Source organism: Setaria viridis, chromosome 2 (assembly GCF_005286985.2).
Source record: "Setaria viridis chromosome 2, Setaria_viridis_v4.0, whole genome shotgun sequence".
Lineage (NCBI taxonomy): Eukaryota > Viridiplantae > Streptophyta > Magnoliopsida > Poales > Poaceae > Setaria > Setaria viridis.
In genome coordinates, this window is record NC_048264.2 from 26,201,847 (window position 1) to 26,223,869 (window position 22,023).

General features: G+C 46.1%; 3 protein-coding genes across 3 annotated transcripts; 2 read left to right on the forward strand and 1 right to left on the reverse strand.

The window, feature by feature from the left end:
* The first annotated feature begins 11,307 nt into the window (after positions 1-11,307).
* On the forward strand, positions 11,308-15,435 carry LOC117842696 (sulfite exporter TauE/SafE family protein 3). The gene is made up of 12 exons (XM_034723202.2): positions 11,308-11,858; positions 12,211-12,370; positions 13,184-13,384; positions 13,467-13,531; positions 13,640-13,667; positions 13,748-13,827; positions 13,919-14,005; positions 14,185-14,235; positions 14,343-14,564; positions 14,650-14,743; positions 14,822-14,962; positions 15,047-15,435. Exons 1-12 carry the CDS (start codon positions 11,667-11,669, stop codon positions 15,130-15,132), a joined length of 1,407 nt encoding a protein of 468 aa, XP_034579093.1. The 5' UTR covers positions 11,308-11,666; the 3' UTR covers positions 15,133-15,435.
* Positions 15,436-15,870: 435 nt separating this feature from the next.
* Positions 15,871-17,272, forward strand: LOC117842697 (uncharacterized). Its single transcript, XM_034723203.2, has 3 exons — positions 15,871-16,218; positions 16,365-16,423; positions 16,565-17,272. Exons 1-3 carry the CDS (start codon positions 16,084-16,086, stop codon positions 17,118-17,120), a joined length of 750 nt encoding a protein of 249 aa, XP_034579094.1. The 5' UTR covers positions 15,871-16,083; the 3' UTR covers positions 17,121-17,272.
* A 163-nt stretch (positions 17,273-17,435) lies between these two features.
* Positions 17,436-20,342, reverse strand: LOC117842698 (uncharacterized). The gene is made up of 4 exons (XM_034723204.2): positions 20,152-20,342; positions 18,156-18,278; positions 17,875-17,994; positions 17,436-17,792 (listed from the first exon to the last, which is right to left on the reverse strand). Exons 1-4 carry the CDS (start codon positions 20,201-20,203, stop codon positions 17,728-17,730), a joined length of 360 nt encoding a protein of 119 aa, XP_034579095.1. The 5' UTR covers positions 20,204-20,342; the 3' UTR covers positions 17,436-17,727.
* Positions 20,343-22,023: the final 1,681 nt, after the last annotated feature.

The following is a 22,023-nucleotide window of genomic DNA, read 5'->3' on the forward strand; positions in this document are numbered from 1 at the left end:
CTCTCGAAGGAGCGGGCGGGCAAGCCACACCCAAAGTAAAACTAAAGCGATAACAATACAAATCCAAGTTGCAGTCCAGTCGGACTCTGGGCTGCAATCGGAACTATGCGTCAGCAGAAGCATCCTGCAAAAGGGCCAACACCGCAGGCAGCGTTGGGTGCAGACGCGACCTCCTACTCGAAGTCCTCGGCGACGTAGTCCGGATCCTCCTCTGAAGCAACAAAACAGGGGTGAGTACAAAAGTACTCAACAAGTCCAGCCCCATCCACGGAGGGGGATACAACAAGAATATGCATGGGATACAACAAGGATAAGGTTATGGTTTATTTGCAACAAAGCTAGTTTTTTATGCAAGGGTTCATTTTCCAAGAGTTTTCACAAGTACTTTATTTTAATAACCGAAACATTAAGTGGGGTTGACCCTACACAAAGGATCCAAGTTTTATCGCTACCGGACTCCCCGTCCGCCGTAGCACACGGCACACCTGCCGGACACTTCCAAAATCCAACACACACCGAATAAATCAACCATCCCCAAAAGCTAGTTATGTGACCAAGCCGTAACTCGTCCAATGCCGTGGACACGGCTACCCAGATAGATTTTAACTCTGCAGAGGTTGTACACTTTTTCCACAAGTAGGGTACTGCAACACGAATCACCCTAGTGCCGATGCGGATCCTAACAAAGCCATTACCCACCTTAGCTAAAACTGACTAGTCAACCCGGAAGCACCCAAGAGGTTAACGACCCATCCACGAGGCCGAAACTGGGACCTAAGTCACCAAGAGCTTAATCCTATTCCATGGGCTCCCGTCACTCACCAGCACACCTGAAGCCTAGCAGTTTAGCTAGTGGGGTTTATGCTAAGCCGTTGCCCATACAACGGTCGAATGGTTGCACGATGGTTGAATTAGGCAAGATGACACATCAACTCGGTCCGTAGCCATGACAAGATGGATATCTCCCAACTTTGCTCAACCACTAAGGTACGAGCTCATCAACCCGGCATTTCACACAAGGAACGCCCATCCATCTCATCCAAGCACCACTTCTCTTTACACCCGGAAACCCATCTCCTCAGTTTAACACACTCACACATTTATTTTCCGAAGAAGCAAGTGTAGTCATGATTGAATATGAGTAACGAGTTCCTAAGCATTCTAGCAGTATTTATCATCTAAACAGAGCAACTCATATTTAGAGACAAATATAGGTTAACAAGGAATAATCACAACAATCAAGGGGTGGCTATCCAACCATGTCTTGCAATAAAACAATATACATTTTAGAAAACAGGCCAATAGGTTGTGTTTGAAAAACTAGGTATTAAATATACATCAAAGGATAACGTTGGACTTGCCGTTCTCAAAGCCCTCCGGGAGCTCCTGCTCGCGGTACTGGTCCTCGAGCTCGGGCTCGCGGTCGAACTCCTCCTCGTGCTCCTCCTCGGGTACTCCGCGATCTACGGCACACACAAACGAGCACACAATAAATAAAAAGGAAATAAGATTTTACCCGTTGAGCTCTGAACAGGAAATATGAACGGAAAATAGGTAGGAAAGGTATTTTCATGAAATTTGGATATGCGTCGGCGGAAATATATGAGAGGAGGCCGTGGTCGAATTTGGGATCGATTGGAGGAAGTTTGGCACATGAAATGACGGGTTAAAGGGATGTTAGGAGCTTTAAAACAAGGTTTACGACTGAATTGTGACAACCGAGGACCTATTTGTAAATATTCTAAAAAGTGGAAGGGCTCAGCTGTGAGAATCCCTGGAGAGAGGGGGAAGGATCGGGTTGTAAATAAAGGAAAATAGAGGGGCGGATCGAAAATCGAGTTCTTTTCTTCCTTCTTCCTTCCTCTGCTTTAGAACAGAGGTGGGGGGAGGCGCACAGCCGGCGACGGGCCGGCCGGCTTGGCCTGCCGATGGCGAGGCCGAGCGGTGGGGAAGGGGAAGGAGAGGATGGGGAACCCATTTGAGGGGTCACCTCGGGCGATTGGTGGCCGGAGCGAGGGGGGCCAGCGGTGGCAGGGAGACGGCGGCGGAGTTCCTGGCGGCGGCGGCAGGTGGCGCAGGGGCAGAGAGAGGGGCGGTGAGCTGGGGCACGGCGAGATGGTGATGAGGATGGCTGGGCCTTGGCCCTCTTTTATAGGCGACGGGAGGGGTGGTGTGCGGCCGGGCAATGATGGCGGCCGGTCCTCCGGCCGGTGGCGTGCCGGAGTAGTGCAGCTCATGGATGGCGTGGTGGGGGGCGCGGCTCGTTCGACGAGGGCACAGGGGCGGCGACTGGTGTGGGGAGGCGCGCTGGAAGGGGGCATCGTGCGGTGACCGGCGGGCGGGCCGGTGCACAAGAGCGGAGATGGGACGGCGGCTTGGCGCGGAGTTGGCGGCGCGGCGCGGTTGACCCGGCTCGGACATGCGCGTGGGCGAGCAGGCGCTCGTGGCGTGGGGCCGGCACGGCAGGAGGCGGCGCGGGCGAGCGGCGGCGAGCTGAGCGGCGCGGCGCGGCGCGGCCCGGCGCGCGTGCGCGGCGCCCTGGCGGCAAGCGGCCAGGCGCCTTGTGCCAGAGAGAAGAAAAGGGGCGGCAGCAGGAAGGAGAAAGAGGGAGAAAAAGGAGGAAGGAAAAAGAAGGAAAACGAGAGAAAAGAGGGGGAAAAGAAGAAGGAAAGTGAGGAGGAAAAGGGAGGGGCGGTTCGGCGAAAGTTGCGGGATTTGACGGCACGCCGTGAAAATTACGGGGAACGGAAAAAGAGGGTTGACAACGTCAGGTCCGGGACGGCAAATCCGACGGGAAGGAAAAGATTTAACGGGGCTCAACGGTCGGAAAGAATTTTGGAATGCATTTTTAAGGAGTGATTTAATTTGGTAATTTCCACGGGCGTTACACATTCCAAGATCTGTTACTTCATACTTATTGCATGAATGAATGCAAAATATGCATTATTTCACCTTCAAATGAATGTGCATTCATCTTCAAATGAATACAATGGGTTTTCTGCCGTTCATTTAGACCAAGTATAGGAACTGCATTTAAAATTAACCTAATGTTGTTGTGAAACCATTCTTTTCTTTGTAGCTTTGCCACCGGTACTCCTACCAGTTCATGGTTACGCTGGGTATGCTATCTGTACCAGTTCTATGTTAATTAGAGGGAGTAATACGTTGGCTATCCAAACTGGCTCTCATTTACAACCTGTTTGGATAACGCCTTTTCCTTCCAGTTACACAACTGGCCAGGATGCCTGCCCCTATCATTGTCACTCTGTAAAATGCCGATAACACTACCGGAAACAGAACGTACGAGTGCCTGGGGCACTCGGCGAAGGCTCAAAAACACTCGGCGAAACATTTGCGAGTGTAACACTCGGCAAACGTTACACTCGGCAAACGGCACACGGTAAATTTTGACTCAGCAAAGTTAAGTTTGCCGAGTGTTTTCTGTTGTACACTCGGCGAAGCTTTCGCTGAGTGAAAAAAAACACCCGGCAGACATATTTTTCGAAAAAAATAAAAAAAATACAAAAATGCCAGGACACCACTGCCGGCCACCACCACCGGCCTCCACCACCGCCGCCTCACCACAGCCGCCGCCCACCGACCTCCACCATCGCCACAACTGCCACCCGCCGTCACGCCGCCTCGCCACGGCCGCCGCCCCCCACGCCGCCACATCCGCCGGGGAGGGGCGGGCCACCCGGAGCTTCCGGCGGCCGACCTTGTCGACGAGGATGATGGAGACGACGGTGGCGGGGGAGAGCCGGATTTGGCCCGTCCGCCCGGATCTAGCCCGTCCGCCGCCCGGATCTAGCCCCCGCCGCCCACCGGACGCCGCCTCCCCTTCTCCCCTCCTCCTCCCCTCCTCCGCCGCCGCCCGCCGGTCGACGTGGATGATGGAGCCGGATCTAGCCCCCGCCGCCCAGATCTGGCCTGTCCGCCGGGGGAGAGTCGGATCTGGGGGGACAAGGGGAGAAGGGGAGGCGGCGTCCGGCGGGAGGGGAGGAGGAGGGGGGCGGCGGAAAAGGGGTGCGGCAGAGGAGGGGGCGGCGGTGTGAGGGGAGGAGGAGGGGGCCGGCGGCGTGAGGGGAGGAGGAGGGGGCCGGTGTGAGGAGAAGGGGGGCAGCGGCGTGACGGGAGGAGGAGGGGGGCGGCGTGAGGGAAGGGGCGGGACGGCGGCGTGAAGAGCTGAGGGGAGGCGCGGGCCCGGGGGGGCGGGGGGGTGTTTTGAGGGGGGGGGGCGGTCTGGTTTGCCGAGTGTACGATGTGGACACTCGGTAAAGGTCGCCGAGTGTCCAAAGTAGGACACTCTTTGGACACTCGGCAAACGTTTTTTGAAAAAAAAATAAAAAATATGCAACAGTTTCAAAAAATACCAAATTTTCACACGAACCAATATATGTTCTCTATTGACTATACAAAAAGTTTTGTAGTCAAACCAAACTCGACCATCACTTCGACTCTAAATCTTATCGAATCCTCTCAAAGTTCTTATTCTTATTCTGAGATGCTTCGGTTTGTAATCATTGTACATGATGAAATGTGCAAAACCTTCTCAATTTTTTTCCACAGCCTCCACGTATTATAACATCACATCATGACAAATCTCATGATTTTTAGACTTTGCTTGTTTTTTTACAATTTAAAAACACTACTGCCACACGTTCATGGTCGTGTTTCTTGAACAATATGTTCGAAATTTCTTTTGATTTCATGGGTCAGGTCTCAAATTGGGCCAAATAACATGAATACCATTTTTCTACTCATTTTGTTCCATAATTTGAATCACTTGCAGTTCAAATTTGACTTATACCAAAAATATCCTTGAAACGCAATTAATTAATTAAATATAGCAAAAAAATCCAAAAATGTACCAAATTTTAACATGGAGTACCAAATGTTGTATGTGGAGAGTAGAAAATATTTCATGGTGAAAAGAGGGAAAAAAATTATTTTTTTGCCGAGTGTCAAAAAAACAGTCGGCAAACCCCCCTCTTTGCCGAGTGTCTTTTTTGACACTCGGCAAACCCCCCTCTTTGCCGAGTGTTTTTTATTTGACACTCGGCAAAGCGCCGATTTGCCGAGTGTTTTTTATTTGCCGAGTGTTTTGGCTTGGCACTCGGCGAAGAGCTTGTTTGCTGAGTGCTCGAAAAAAAATACTCGGCAAAAAAAATACACTCGGCAATTTTTAGCTTTCCCGTAGTGTAAGAAAATCGGTACGGATTGACAAAATGTGCGCCTAATAGTCGATCAATATATGCTCTTAGATTGTAGATACGCTAGACTTGTTTCTTTGCTACTAAGAACTCTTAATAATGATGGCTCGAAAGGAGCTCTCGGTTATCATGATTTAGATAGGTTTTTGCCAGGGTGTTCTTTCATTATCACACACGTGATGAAGCAGTGCCTCCCTAATTACTATAAGATCGACATTGAAAGGTCAGTTTGGCACCACTCCAAATTTTTCCTCTTCCACATATAAAAGCAAAGCCCCGCCAAACAAGTAATTTTAAGTAACATGTAGCTGCATTTTTTATTGGGTTGGGGTTACGGCAGTGTAAATTTAATATCTTTATATTCCCATTCCATGATCCATAGTTCCATGTATGTATTCTTACACAAAGATCCATATAAGTATTGTCCCTTATAATTCAGATACCTTCGCCGATCGAATTTTATGTTGCTAAACAATTACCAAGAGAAATCCAATCAGAATCTTCTAAGGAAGCAATAATTGTGTACAGATCCGTAGTGGGTCAAGGTGTTCATCATAATAGAGCTAGGGCCCAAAATTTTGTTCTTTAAGATGAAAGAGATTGGTGACAAAGAAACAAACCGATCTGGATCCGAGTCAGAGAGGAACACAAAAACTAGTGTCCCTCTACTTGTGGTACAGAAAATTGTTTGATACTTCCAACCAAATTCAGATTTCTCTAAATACAAGCTGGCATATTGAACTCTCTGTGCATTGGTCGTTGCCATCCCCTGTGGGTCCAGGGGCCGCACTGGGCCGCGTCTATCCAGCAGATCCAACGGTGCATGTTCCCAGTCCCCTTGAATGGTGGTGGAGAGGAAATTAAGTTGGTGTATGTGAGTAAGTTTCACATGCCAGTGCCAGCATTGTCTTTCTTTAAAAAAACATGTGGCAGCATTATTGTCCAGGCGAGTGATTGATACTAGCTAGATCGCAAGGACCGGAAGCGACCTTGTCTCCGTGGCCCTCCCGCCTTTGGCAGTTGGCACACTTGTTGTGAGATCTTGGCCGCATCCTCTGCTTGCACTGGTGTCAGGTGGTGCTCCATATGATCGTCATGTCCTAGGTACCTTTCAGACAGGTGTGCTTCGCCGGAGCTATGAACCTGAACCATAACAATTATATTCTTTTCAGAAACACAAAACTCTATACGTAGAGGGAGAAAAAAAAAAATGAGCCGTGGAAAGCTTGTGCGACCTAAAAGCGGCGAGGGCTTATCGCGAGAAGCACATGACAAATCCTAACACTTTTGTGTATATTCTTGGCAAAAGAAAACTGACATTTATTTAAGAATGGATGGGTATTTGTTAACGACATTTACTTATTTCAATGAGTGGATGTGTATTATTTGCTGGGGCGACATCGATCAAACGGGCCCTGCTGATTGTTCAACGTATGTACTATACACCGTGCATGTCACTCTCCAAGAAAGCTAAGCTGTGGTGGAGGTTTGCCGTTTGCTCCTTCCTTCCGGAGATAAGGATCCAATGATGCCAGCAGGGATCAGAAAAAAACTCCATGCTTATCTGAAAACGCAGTGTCCAGATGAGGCCACAGGAGCTCTGGTTGGCTATCTGATCTGCGTGCTCGTTTTTCTCGATCTGATCTGAAGCCGGGGATTTCATGCAGATTATTGCTCCTATAAGTTTTATTGAGCCTACAGGACACGTACTGCAGTTTTGTTTGGGGGACCAAGTCCATCATCGCAACCTGCCACTGCACGCCAGTGCCAGCATGGCCGTGGCTCCTTGTTGTGTCCTTGTGTCCCTGTGAGGCAAGGGCACGATCGAGGAAGAAAGGGATGGCCTCCTACCGCTGGCCTCTACGTGATGCGCGTGAATTAAGAGCGTGTTTGGGTGACGGCCACAGCTTACTACGTCCCAAATCAAAAGCCACACTTGTGGCGAGATTTTGTGCTGGGAAGGCACGTGGCTGCTGTAGCTTTTGGCTGAACCAAGTAGCAGCCTATACTAGCTTTTGTTTTGTGGCACGCCGCGTGTTAGGTGTGAACCACGGTGGGAACCAAACACGCCCTTGCAGTATTATTGATAGCTAGATGTGTTATACGTACTCTCCACTTGCTCTTCCTCTTTTTTTAAAAAAAATTGAATCACCTCTTCTCCCTGCACTCACATACACTGATCATTTAGCAGGGATCAGAAATACGGATTCCACCAAACAGCACAAACGAGGGGAGTGGCTGTCAATTCTTAGGATCAAACTCAGAATTGTCCTTCTCTTTGGTGATTGTCATGCATGCTCATGTCTCAGAGGATATAGAAGTGGTTCACACATGACACATGGCTTCATATACTATTGCTGACCTGCCGATCCATTCACGATGTCTCGTCGCTTGTGCCACAAGGTTTCATCCCCGGAATGCTCGTCACTTTCAAAGATCCAGATGCGCCTCTCTGCATGGCTTTTGGCCGTAGTGATTATGTTACGCCGCTCCTGCTCTCCTAGCCCGTTGTGAGTGTATATAATATACAAATACACCACATGACCACAGTAGCTAGCTGCTAAGCACTTTATTGACGTACCCTAGTGTCGTTACGAAAACAAGAGTGAAATGTACCAATAATGTACCGTAGGATTCTAAACTACGTACTCCTGCATTCTCATATATATGGGTCGTCTATGAACTCTCAAAATAATCATATAGGTCATTCACTTAAAAAGTTGGACAGACACATATAAAAACGTACAAATTGTTTAGAAGCAGTTGCAGTTCTCTCCGAAGAGCAAGCTAGCTGCAGTTCCAACTTTTTGTTACCTCCGTGCTAGGACGAGCGAGGCCGCTGCCCGGGACCGGAGGTAGCTCTTGGGTCTTGGCAACTAATGAACGGTGGCCAACGCATTCCGTCGCCGCCGCGCACGTGGCGCCGCCATGAGAACCGGAGCCGGCCAGCGCTAGCATGGGGATCCCCTAGGTGCTCCTTGATGCAAAGGTTATTTTCCTAGCCGGCTTTTGTGCCCTCGAAAGTAGGGAGAGATAGAAATGCTTGTCACTTTCCACTGCACAACACCCAGACGTGCCTCGACCCCAATCATTGCTGCTACACCTTTTCTTTCCAATCCGAATTACCAGTACAGTAGAAATCCCTATTACGCAGCAGTGTTTAGCATGGTAACAACCAGGGGCATTTCAGTCACGGTCCTCGCTATCAGGACGCGTTTGGCCGGGCCGTGGCCAGCTCCGGCTCCACTGACACGGCATCCTGTACGGTACTATAGCATGGACAAACCGAGACACCAAATGAACCAGAAAGGGGAAGGAGCCGGAGGAGTTTGAAAAAGTGGATCCTCCGACTTCACCTCGCTACAGTACGCTACAGGAGGAGGAACTGTTTGGGTGGAGCCGTACCAAACCGCTCTCAGTGTCAGGCCATAAGTAATTGCTCCAGCGGTGTACATGTCCGGGGAGGATGCAAATGCATGCGCCACAGCAATTGCAGGAAAATTAAGTGATTGGGACCCGGGACAGTTCGATCTGGATCCCTGTCAGATCAAATCAAAGAGAGCTAAACAAAACATAAAACAAAAAGGAGAAATTGGACCACGGCTCGTCTTCAAATTGCTTGTGCCGTCAACAACCAACTGTCAGCCTGTCTCCTCCCTCTACAGTCTATATGAGATCCAGCGTCATCAGGCATATGGCATCCGGCGCCCGGTCATGTCTGGATCGATCTCGGCCGTCCAGCCACCCGATCGGACGGCTCGCGCTCCGACCAGCATCTCGCGTGCGGCGCAGTGGGTGCGGGGGATTCACATGAGACCAGAATCTTGTCTCTCTTTCCTCTTTCTTTTTTCTGAAAGACAGAGATCTGGCCTTTTTCTGAAGCTAGCTAGTGGTATCTTCTTGCTGTGAAGAGTGAGGATATGATGGTACGAGCACTACAACACGTCAGGAGTATATGAAAAGTTTCCAATCTTATTACAGAGTTACCATTGTTTCTTCTTTAATTTCTTACTTTTTCCCTTGAACCACGAGATCTCAGTTTAACTTGTGTAACGAAAACGACTACGAGTACTAGACATGCCATGTGGTGCCAAATAAACATATGACATACATGCTCAACTAACCCGACGGATTGAACATCCATGCATGAAGAGGACATGCTTCAAGACAATGTACGTTTTCCCCACTCCAAAAGACATCCGCGTCTCTAAATCAACTTTAATTTGTTTTCATTTTTTCTGATAAGAAAATCAACTTTAATTTGGTTCGAAAAAGATTGATCACACACATCTACACAAAAATAAAAAGGAAAATGATTGAGCTTGCCACCAACACCATTACACCATGCATGCATATCCAATATTTTGTGTGGCATTAACTGCGTGTGTACCATGCATGCATGAGGTCCTAGGGACGAGCATGTCAAGGGGGCAACCCTGGCTAGAGCCTAGAGGAAAAGGAGGATAGAACTTCACTGCCCTCGTGAAGAATAGCGCCAAAACAAGGCTTTTGTTTTTCTTCTACTTTGAAATCAATAAAGCTCTTGTTTCTTCTACGAAACGGCAAAAACGTAGCACCACTGCTACATTCTTCATCACTACACGACGTGTGTAGTGGAAGGAATGTCTCGGAAAAAGAGAAAAAGGCTTTTCTTTCTTTTACAATAAGCCAAAAAATACATGAAATGCTTTTTCATCATAAAATGACATGCTCACAATGTTAATTTCATTATTTCTTTAACTCGTTTTGCCAATGTGCTACCGAATTTCTCACGTATACATATACCTAATGAAGCAACTGGCCAAACAATTAACGAAGACTTTTAGTAGTTATAGTGCTACCTTTTACCTCCAGTATTTTTCATATATCTTTTGTCACGGGATGCATGTTGATATATCAGCTGAGAATATTATGAGTTATAGATTACTGCATGCTACTTTAATTTTCCACTGCTTGTTTCAGCCGCATGAACGTGCAGGCGACAAGAGCAGTTTTAGTGAATATCATATGCACACCCCTACCAGCCTCGCCAACATTTGGCGGCGTCAGAGTTTGTGGTGGAGTTTTTCGGCACCACAGCCGTGACGGGAATCACTACTCATATGCACTTTTTTTTCTTTGGTGTGGCTAATGTTGCTATCCAACCAAATAAATGCTTAAATTGATGTAGCAGCCACAACTTGTGGCGTGGTAAGTAGTGGCGTAGCATCAAACATACCCTAAATGTTACCATCTCTATATGTGACAAATACTTGAACAAGAAAAAGAAAACCTCTGGAGGTTAACACGATGAGGCAACCTGCCCATATGCTCCCATAACTATGAAAAAAGTCATATTTGAGAGATACTCTATGAGGCAAATCAGAGGTACCATAATAAGCTCGAGGTCTGGTGTCGGCAGATCTAGAACTCTTAACATGGGATCATTATGCCTTAATGTTGCCTTGGGTGTCTTCCTGTTGTATGTATAACAACATAGAGCCACAAGACAATCCCATAAGGCCCCGTTTGGATCCTTAGAATTGAATTCCACTCTAATAATCATAATTTAGACACAAATTAATTAAGCTAATATAATTGTATGTGGAATATATTTGTATATTATTGTTGGCCATATGAAAGAGATACTTATGTGCTGCATTTCTGCTACATGGAAGCGAGTCGAAGAGCGTGCTATAAGAATTGAATTCCATTCTAATAATCATAATCTATAGAATCAATTTCCATCTCCCACCCTATGAATTTAACATAGGCTTATATCTAAACTTTGGAAAGTTGTGGAATCCCATATTCCAAGATAAATTAGCCTACTCCATTAAATAGATTCCAATTCCTTCAAAATGAAGGGAACCAAACGGGGCCTAATGAGATTTTCTTGGTGTGCAATTTTCCCACGAAAATGTGGTTCATGTTTTTTGTAGAAAAAAAAGGGAGTGAGGGAGGGAGAGAGAGTATGGACCGTGCATCGCGATTTCAAGCACTTATTTAACAACATTTTCCCTTTCAACTTCAGCGTCCAGCTTTGGAAAAGTGCGATTGTACAGTGGCCAAAACGGAAAAGCGTCACGCCTCTAAATTTGGCACCGAGTTCATCGCCTCCCCATCCCGTCTCCGGAGACCGCAGTTCACACGTTCCCTGCCGCTCCCCCTCTCTCTATCTCCTCCTCCCTCCCTACACCGCCGTGCATCTTAATTCCTCCCCCATTGCCGTTGCGTTCGTCCCACTTGCCGCGGGTTCTTCCTCCCCGAACAAGCGCCGCCGCCATTCCTGCAGTTCTCCTCGTCCCGCTCACTCAATCTTCCAAGAAAACCAACCTTTGCACGTTTTCCCAGCCTGGGACCGCAAGAACGCGTTCGATCCCGTGATTTCCGAGGCTCCTATCTTTCCTTGGATTCTTTTCGGTTCCTGGAAACCGCATATAACTCTTCATCAGTTGGTGGTGTCCGGGAGCAATGGGGAGGAAGTGGCACGCCGTGGCCGCGCTCGCCGTCGCGTTTGCGGCGGCCGCCGCCGCCGTCGCCGCCGACCGTGGGCTGTCGCTGGTTGGCGCAGCGGTGGCGCCAGAGGAGGAGGAGATAGGCCTCCTGCGGAAGATCGCCAATCTGATGTGGAACAGTGGCAACACGTACCAACACGTTTGGCCGGTAACGCGAAATTACAAACTGCTTCATATTTTCGAGCATTCTTTTCGTTTGACGGAAAGGGCATTTGTTTGTTGAATTGCTAGTTTAGCAGTTTGATTTGGATAAAGTTTGCTATTTTAGAAGATTGGATACGTAAATACTTGTAGGCTCACAGTGTCAGAGCTCTTCTGCTCTGGATTGTATCACGGGATTCAGTCTTGCTCATGCAGATAGAACGGAGCTATCTTATTTAATTTGCCGTGACTTGTTGAACTGCTGTGATCCGAATTGTACTTCTCAGTACTTCCTTTTCACTACTGTTTATAAGACATGAGGTTCTGATTTGGTGAATCTTGTGGGTTGCTTTCAACAGCCAATGAAATTCGGGTGGCGAATTGTGCTGGGAACACTGATCGGATTCTTTGGTGCGGCATTCGGAAGTGTTGGCGGAGTTGGTGGTGGTGGGATCTTTGTGCCGATGCTGACACTCATCATTGGGTTTGATCCAAAGTCATCGACTGCGATTTCAAAATGTGAGGATCTAAGTGCTTCCTGTGGATGCTTCCTCTTGTATGCATACTCTGAAAGCAACAGCTCTCTGTTCGCAATTGATTTATCAAGCTTATTTAGTATTATGTGCTTTCGTGAATGATTCATGTGTGCAGTGGTATGCATCTTCATCTGGTATCTTTTCTGGCCCCTTGCTGTTGTAGTATACTTCTGGAAAGCGAGCTTTTGGCTAATTGGTGTCCTTTTATTATATCCTAAAAGCTGTAGTTGCTGCTATTCTTTTCAGTAGTTTTTTATGCCATGCAGGTTCCTGTGGTGGTTGGTAATTATAGATTCATGTGTAGACAGATTACATCTTTTTACCTTTATTGGAAGTAGTACTTATTTTTCAGCAACACCTTGATCCCATGTATAGAAATGGAAGCTATACTGATCGAAAGCTGTACACAAGTAAATATGTAATAGAAAATCTAAAATATGGATGAAAGTTGAAAGGGACACATGTACTGTGTTGCCCATATCCATAGTGATACACCTTGCCTGATGGATGTCTTTAACTTGCAAACTAATTTTCTGATATCCTTCTCTATTGTCAGGTATGGATGGTTTACATTATTTTCTGTTTTTTTGGAGCTCCTTTTTTTTTGTTAAAATCTAATTACCTAACTATTCTTTGTATGGTCGGTTTACATTATTTTCAGCCCAATTCAAGGAAAAATCTTCTTATGAATTTCGATGTATCCATTCAAGATATAACAAATTACATAATAAGAACATATACTGTAGAGTATCAATTTTTATTACTTCTTATTGTGATGTTATACTCTTTGGCACAGGTATGATTATGGGAGCGGCTGTTTCAACTGTTTACTATAACCTCAAGCTGAAACATCCGACTTTGGACATGCCAATGATCGATTATGACCTAGCTTTGCTCATCCAGCCTATGCTAATGCTTGGGATCAGCATTGGTGTTATTTTCAATGTTATATTCCCTGACTGGCTGGTCACAGTTCTCCTGATAGTCCTTTTCCTAGGTAATCCTATACCAATTCCCAAAACTGAGAAAATAGCTCATCTATTGTTCTTGAAGCCTTACACCTTGAAACTGAATAACAGGCACATCTACTAAAGCCTTTCTGAAGGGCATTGAGACATGGAAGAAAGAGACAATAATCCAAAGGGTAATCTCTTGTAATTTCTTTGCCTTCTTTATGAACAGTGAGACTTTTTCTTTCCTTATTTTCACGGATCTCAGGTTATACTAATGAGATTACTTTATTTTCTTTCAGGAGGCTGCAAAACGGTTGGAGACTGCAGGTAAGAGCTAAGCGCGCATGAAAAAAATTGCTTTCTGTCATGAATATGAAAGTTCCTCCTTACCTTTTTCAACCTTTCAGGTGGGGAAGCAGAGTACGCACCACTTCCTACTGGACCAGATGCGGCAGCTGGCACGAAAGCCCTCACATCAGATGAGGCGGTAAACATCTAATGATCATATACATACTCAGCTGCATTCTTTTGTAACCATGTCATAAGGATTTTAAGCTAAAAAATTGCCAAAATTTCAGGCATCAATGATGGATAACATCCAATGGAAGGAGTTTGGTCTTCTTTCATTTGTGTGGGTGGCATTCCTTGTTCTTCAGGTCACAAAGGTGAGTATTTCAGCACAAAGTTACAATTTGAAATTGTAGACCATCGACATCAGCCTCATCTAAGACTAAGTGGATCTTGTGTAAACTCAGATAATTTATTGCCAGTATTTTCCAGTTTCTTTGGGCCTTTTCAAAGGTAATTTGTTGACATCTATGCTGTTTTCCTTCCATGGTTTCAGAATTACACTTCTACTTGCTCCACATGGTACTGGGTCTTGAACCTTCTCCAGGTACTACATGTTTGAATACAAAAGATGGATGCTGTATGGTTGCAATATTGTCCACACCCCATATAGCAAGCACAACATGATTAAATCTTTCTGCTGATTGGACATAGGTCCCAGTGTCAGTTGGAGTGACAATGTATGAAGGGCTTGGGCTGATGAGTGGGAAGAGGGTGCTATCATCAAAGGGAAGTGAACAAAGTACCCTGAAACTTTACCAGATATTCATATACGGCTTCTTCGGTATCGCTGCTGGACTTGTTGGTGGTCTGCTGGGTCTTGGAGGTGGCTTCGTTATGGGGCCACTGTTCTTGGAGCTCGGCATCCCTCCCCAGGTACACTCCTCCCCAATCCTTCTTTTCATGTCTGCTCATGTTACGGATTGACACTGAAACGCCTCTATAACTGAAACCATGGTAGGTTTCAAGTGCTACAGCCACCTTTGCAATGATGTTCTCATCTTCCATGTCGGTTGTTGAATACTACCTCTTGAACCGGTTTCCGGTGCCTTATGGTACGAGCTGTTTCTTTACATATTTATTTACCCTTCTCAAAGTACATATACTGACTTGACTTATTTCTCACTCTTCAGCTGTTTTTTTCGTCGTTGTGGCATTCTTTGCTGCCATCATCGGTCAGCATATAGTGAGGAAGTTGGTTAACTGGTTAGGGCGGGCATCGCTTATCATCTTCATATTGGCTTTCATGATCTTCGTCAGCGCTCTCTCTCTTGGTACCGTCTTCTACACCTGATTGCAGCTGACCAATCCCACTCTTTGAGCTATGTTACCTATACAATCCTCCTCTTGACCTGCAGGTGGGGTCGGCATCTCAAACATGGTTAACAAGATTGCACACCACGAGTACATGGGCTTCGAGAACCTTTGCAAGTACGAAGCATAGGAAGCGAAAGTGGATTTTGATTGAAGAACCGAAGTGTTGGATGATTCGATTTTCAGGGCAGGTGACCGAAAAGATTCTAGTTGTGCCACAGCTTCGATTGGAGGCAATCTGCATAGATTGGAATCAGATGAATTTTAGAGCATGTTTCTAAGTGGTTCCTGATTTCCAGTTTATGTCAATTCAGTGTGCATCATACTTATTCTGTACGAATTTTTGTATCAATTGTAGAGCTGCCTTTCTGCCAGCACAGAATGTAGTCAGTTCATTACCCAAGCTATATATATGCGTTTTTGTTATCAGAAACTCTCATGGCAGCTCTTTAGACAACATACCATAGTATTCTGCAAGATAAAATCTTCGGAAAGCTGTATTGTTGTGCTCCCTCTGTGTGCATCAGTAGCAGCGAAAATTCCTCATTGATTCCACCTGTTGAGCCGAAGTCTTCCTAAATCTGAAGATCGAGTTTCTAACCTAACCTAACTAAAAAATCACAGTTGTTCTCTGTTAGTGTTCAGTTTAATCGTTTCTAATATTGAGTTCAAACGAGCTGTGTGAAGCCCTATTGCATTCGGAGAGCTGCCTTTTCCTTCTACAAGTGTGTCTGAAACTTCCGAGTTCCAACATAACATGATAAAATCACCCGTCACACCCATTTCTCTAAGGTGCAAGATATCATCAAGCCAAGTTCTGTCTCTGTTATTTTTCTCATGCCTTTGCGACAAAAATCATGCGAGAACAATGCCTGATCCAATGAGATTGGGAGGAGAATCTGATGCTCACTTTCTGCAGGCAGCACTAGCAAAGGACAAGATTCTTGATTCCAACTGGTGAGCCAACAAGGATTGTTGGTTATCTATATCAGCACGCTCAAAGAACTCATCAGGCATCAGCCTGCAAATTCACACCAGCGAAAAGCCCAGGCGGCTCTCGGGCGATCGGCCGGGTGGCGAGATGACGGACAGCCGGCGGCCGGACGGGAGCTACGGGCCGGAGTACGGCCCTTTGCCCCCTGAGCATGAATACGCCATGTACCGTCACTTGTCATCCAGGAGGAGGGCCCCTTGGCCTCTGCAACATGGGGATGGGGTAGCAACCCTGCATCTTTCTTCTTTGCAAATTTCAGAGAGATAGGGACTATTATGTTTCTGAGGATGAAATATTTTGATCGAATTTATTTGCTCGTTGTTTTCATACTTGAAGGCGTGCTTTTGAATTTGAATTTTTTGATCCAGGGTTACCCTGGGAGGATATTGGAGCAGAGATTGAGAAGAGAACCTTTTGGGCTTTCCAGGTACAGTTCAGTAGACTGTTATTTCTCTCTTCTTCATTTCAGCTTCAATTCCTTCAAATTTTGGAAATAGGAAACCCATGAATCCATGGTAATTGCCATTTTATCACAAGTAGAATATGGATATGTTAATACTGTGCTCAGGCACCCTCTGCAACCATATGCACCATTCCGAATTCGCCATGCCAACGGCGGAGGTGGCCCAAGACACAGGCGAGAGGACCCTGGACTAACTGATGAGGAGTTCAGGGAAGCCATGGATCAGCTTAGGAAGCAGGAATACAGGCCCTCAAACCCTCAGAAGAAGAGACATCACTGGACCGGGAGTGCCAGAGCTGGGGCGCCACCGGCAGTCACAGAAGAGGAGAAAGCATGCACCATATGCCTGGAGACGTTCCTGGTAGAAGAGCAGGTTGTGGTCACGCCCTGCAACCACATGTTCCACCAAGGTTGCATCGCCCCCTGGGTGAAGAGCCACGGCACCTGCCCCGTGTGCCGGTCTGCACTCTGCGAGAGGAGGAACGCCGTCACAGGGAACATCAACAGCAGCAGGAGGAACGCCGTCACAGGGAACATCAACAGCAGCAGCAGCAATGGCGAAGATGGTGAGGTGGATCTGGACCTGGTGGCAATGATGAGGGCCATGGAGGAGGCCTTCAGCCGGTTCAGGCTCTCTGACTTCATGTCATACCACCACTAGGTGAATGAGCATCAGGACATGGCACATGTAACGTTCCAACTCTACTAGCACCAGCACATTGTAATTCAGTTTCATGACATTCCGGTGCCATCAGACATCTGGCAATAATGTAAAAACTGGCATAAGGTATTTCCATTGTGATTTGCTGCTTACCATGCATTTACTTTGCAACGTCAGACCAGATAATGACTGCTAAAACTGCAAGACAAACTTAAATCTGTCATTTGCAATGTAATTCACTGAAAGAGATGTGACATGTTGCTTCTCAAATGTATACCTTACTCCAACTTGTATCATGATAACCAATGGGAACGATTTAAAGCAGCATTCTAACTCATTGCAAATATTTCTAAGCAGACTCATGTTTACAGTAGGACCAACACCACGGAGGGGAGGGTATGAAAAACTTTATCCAAACACCAGAAGAAGTTGGAGAGAACACCGTATGCTACTAACAACAGAAAAGCCTTTTTCTCAAAGTTACCAAAGCAAGCTTGAAATCTGCATCAAGCATGCTCCAGTTACCAGGACACTCAAGCAGGGATTGATTTAGCATCTGAAGTCATTTACAGTTTTTTACATCACTAGGTCTTTCTACGGCTGCTCTTCAGCTGTCTCGGATAAGGTTGGTTGGTTCACTCAAAACATACTTGGGCAGTTCATACTTGGCACCTGGCATATCAAAGAGACTTATTAAAACGTTAAAAATGTAAGGAGTACAGAAGGCAAAGGAATAAGCTGGAAAAAGTCGCACCCCTTTCATCATAGCAGAGAGTCAGATCAGCATTAGAAACGATTATGCCTGCACTTTCCACAATAGCCTGGGCATGGGATACCTCAGATTCTGATGCAACTCGAAGGGCATCCCAAATTTCTGTACAATGCATGAAATGTTTAGTGCAAGAACTATAGACAAGTGCAACTAGAAAGCTAAACTACGCATCCAAGCAGGAAAAACACGATGAGTTAGCTAGTATGATGCGAATAAGATGGGATCATGGAAAGACACATGAACACAGCAAGGATGACAATTACCTTTCTGACCACCATAGTGAGGAGCTGTGTCCCAAAACTCGTCGCGCATCTGCCTGAGCTGGGCCACTGTTATGGGTTGGGGATGCTTCCAGGGCTTGGGCTTCCTGACTTTCTTAGTACTGTCTGCATATTATAATATAAAACTCACCAAATAAGATGAACAATGAAGCATGCAAAAGCTTCCAAAGGTAATCACTATCATAATAAAACCTGTAAATGTGAATAGCGGACATGGTAAAATGAATTTGTCAATACAGGACAAAAAAATGAATGTATACAATGAGTAAATAATCCGATTCTTTCCTTGCACATGGTTTGATAAAAAAAAGCTAATCTTTAGAATTATTCTTCCTAGTTCCTACCATTATTCTTTGTGTTAGTTAGGTACTTTGTTCCTACGCGGTTAACACATGTATATCCATCCTGCAGATGTGCTATTAGTATCAATAAGCTACTTTCAGTCGACATGACCAGCTAGTTATCCAGGCACCAGGAGGGTAACTGGTATATGATCAAGAATATAAATGCAATACTTGAACAATGTTCATAAATAAACTTGATTGTCATGATTTAACCAGATAACAAGCCACTGCACTTAGCTGAATCCATAAAAGTGCAATTCAATGCAATGTAAGCAAATAACAAAATTGCATGCATGTGCCATCTTCCTTACAATATAGAAAAAGATCACGTCCGCAAATATAATATGAATATCTACATTGCTACCACCCCCACCCAAAAAAGAAAATAATAGCACGCACTTAAAAGTTTATATTCTTGCAAATATGCTATACAGGGCATCAGAAATCAGAACTATAAGTGTGCATAGCTGTGCATGTGCTCAAATCAAGGAACAGGCAGATCAAGCACAAAAGACTATACACATGGATTGCACTCAAGGATAAACATATTTATTATCCATGCTTTATATGGGCTACATGTTCTTACAATTTAATGGGACAAACAGTATAGTGTCGTCACTTAACGATCTTGGAGAATCCAGATATAAATACAAGCCAAGTTGCCTAAATATCTCATAGTGCAGGAGACCCTTCAAGTCTCACCTCAGACAACTATAATCATAACAAACCCAACCAATCAAGACATTCTAATGGCTCTTCATGGACACCTGCAGGATCATGCTCTTCCTATCTTTAATAAGAGCATACATTCGACAAGAAGAAAATGGCAGGTACCATAATCGACACACTAATAAGAAATGATAAGTGCAAAAGAAAACGGCTGTCCAGTTCACTCTCTTGTCGCCACTCCATAGCATTACCCAAATGCATAGTTCATCCAGAACGCACTGGCTGTGGCAGTGCAATTACAGACACCGCACAACCTCATCCTCGCCCAATCTCAAGAAACCCGTTCTCCCAAACTCACCAGTCTACAGAGAAATTCCACAACACCAAGAATTCAATTCATTCCCCAGTTTCAAGAAGGGACATTCCTTCAGCTACTTGAATGGGATAATTCAGAAAACCACTTGACCCTCACCCATTTATTTCCATCAATAACTAGGTCCCCTACGACAGCATAACTCTTATCCCTCCCAAGATTTCACCCAAAAAAAAAAACTCAAATTGATTCAGAAACCCACTTGTGACCCTCATCCGTTTAATTCCATCAATAACAAGGTCCCCTACGACAGCATCACTCGTATATCTCCCAAGATTTCACCCAAAAAAATAAACAACTAAGACCTCAAATTTGTAATCGAGCTGGGACCAAGAACTACACCCTCGCCGAGCACAGCTCGACCGTGGAGCCCATCCCTTGCGGCCACACGATCGGCCGCAACTCACTCCATCCCAACCAGCAGTACCGCATTGCGCCGCCCAAAGCCCTCCTAAGATCATGCCTTGGCGAGGGGCCAATAAATCCCCAAACCCAAGAACCCAAAATTTTCCCCCCAAGAAAACCCCGATTCCAACCGGACGGATCGCCCGGCAAAGCGAAGAACTTGGGGATCGGTATCGTGAGCCCTTACCGCTGCTTCCTCCGGTTTCCTTGGTGGCCGGGGTGGATCCTGCGCAGCCCATGGGAAGGGAGAGGGGAGCCCGCCGCGTCTCGGCGGCGGCGAGGCAGTGGTTTGTGGGGGCGGCGGCGCTGGCTTTGGCTCGGCTTGCCTTCCAACGAAAGAAACGAACGGAAAGCGACTGTGCTTGTTTTTTTAGCCTTTTCTTTTTTTTTTTCTTTCCTTCACGGGATGGCTTACTTGTGCGGTTAAGCCTAACTCGTACTAGTACCCGTGATTGGATGACGTGGCAGGATAAGAGCAGCATGTTATCACTAAGCTTAGTAAGTACAATGGTGTCGTCTAATAGGTTGTCTCATGCATTGACACGTAATCTTGAGACGATTCAACAGGCAACTCGTATAATGGGTTGTCCTATAAGTTATCTGGTAGTATATAATTCCTTAATTTGTGCATAAGAAAAATAAAATATTATGAGTTGCATGGCAACAATAACTCGTACAATGGTTGTTAAGTTGTCTCGTAGTCCTACAATTTAGCTCATGAGGTGGTTGTTTCGCAAAGCAACGACCTCTTTCTCTCTCCTCGCTCTCTCTCCTCCACATCGTCAAAAATCCTACGTGGCACTGCATGAGATGACCTATGAGACCGCTGACGTGTAGCAATGTACTTGCCCTAATCCCTGTAACGTGTGAGGTGAGCTGGCAATTGGCATCGACGGTTGATAAGGGCAAAAGATGGGCCACACGAGAGTGGGCTATATGCTTATTTTCAGTCTCACAACGTTGAGCCAATAAAAATCTCACCCTTAGTAAAACCTCCCGTTCCCCTCTTTCTCTCTGCCTCGTGCTTCTTCCTTCCTTCGCGCCGCCATCCATCTCCCGCAAGTGCTGCCATCGCCCATCCTCCCATACCCTCCCTCCTCATCTGCACTATGCACGGATCAAATTCCCTACATAGCACCTCCCTCCGGTCTGAGTTACCCTTTGTTTCAAGTTTTGCAAGGGAGAAGGGGAGATCTGTCCAACCTTTGGCTACCTCCATGAGCTGCCGCCAAGGTGGCCGTCTTCCCAATCCATGCGGCGTACATGGCTAGGGAAGACTAGAGCGTGGAGAAGACTGCACGGAAGGTGTCACTGGCGTTGAGGTCTGCGAGCAAGGAAGGGGGCGTGTTGCGGAGGTTTGGATGGACCGGCGCCTGCGGCTTCAACCTCCTCTTCGATTTCAGGTTAACAGCATCCTCCTTCAACTTCATCCTCGTACTCGTGGTGGAGCTCACGGCTCACGCATCTCTCGAGCTCAAGTTGGTGGCGGGAGCAAACGACGAGAACACAAATAATGGGAGGAGATGGTAGTGGAGAGAGAGAATATTGATTTTTTATCTATATGGCTAGTCTTCTCATAAGTTATGAACCACTATAAAGACTGCTCCACAATGGTGAGCCGGCCCATATAGATCTATAAAGATCACTTTTCCTCTCAATTGTAGCTGCCCTAACTAGTACGACCGGTCAAGATCACGTTGTATATATTGGTGTTAGCTAGGCGCGTAGCAATAACCAGAATCGCGCAACAAGATGCGTGCTTCTGCGTGACAACTGATACACTCGCTCATTTGCTTTTGTTAGTAATTAGTGATATGTAGAGGAGATCATCGAGAAGCCCTCTAGATTCATCGTCATAAGAGAAAAATCAGAACTGTATTATACTACCATTTAACTTAATTCTAGATTGTACTGGACCTCTGAAAACTTGTATTAATTTGTGTCATTGCTGCGTGCGCGTAAACGAACCACATTTCCATTGCCAAGCTGCATTGATCTCCTAGTAGCCGATTTGTGAACTCTCCTTATTTCCATTGCCGTGCACTAGACCATGCATGAT

Coding starts and splice junctions, on each gene's coding strand:
- LOC117842697 (XM_034723203.2), top strand. CDS start 16,084: ATGACGGACAGCCGGCGGCCGGACGGGAGCTACGGGCCGGAGTACGGC. Junction 16,219..16,364: donor CTCTGCAACATGGGGATGGG/GTAGCAACCCTG, acceptor TTTTTGATCCAG/GGTTACCCTGGGAGGATATT. Junction 16,424..16,564: donor GAACCTTTTGGGCTTTCCAG/GTACAGTTCAGT, acceptor TACTGTGCTCAG/GCACCCTCTGCAACCATATG.
- LOC117842696 (XM_034723202.2), top strand. CDS start 11,667: ATGGGGAGGAAGTGGCACGCCGTGGCCGCGCTCGCCGTCGCGTTTGCG. Junction 13,385..13,466: donor CCTGATAGTCCTTTTCCTAG/GTAATCCTATAC, acceptor ACTGAATAACAG/GCACATCTACTAAAGCCTTT. Junction 14,744..14,821: donor CCGGTTTCCGGTGCCTTATG/GTACGAGCTGTT, acceptor CTCACTCTTCAG/CTGTTTTTTTCGTCGTTGTG.
- LOC117842698 (XM_034723204.2), bottom strand. CDS start 20,203: ATGGGCTGCGCAGGATCCACCCCGGCCACCAAGGAAACCGGAGGAAGC. Junction 17,995..18,155: donor TCACTATGGTGGTCAGAAAG/GTAATTGTCATC, acceptor TGCATTGTACAG/AAATTTGGGATGCCCTTCGA. Junction 17,793..17,874: donor TCTCTGCTATGATGAAAGGG/GTGCGACTTTTT, acceptor TTGATATGCCAG/GTGCCAAGTATGAACTGCCC.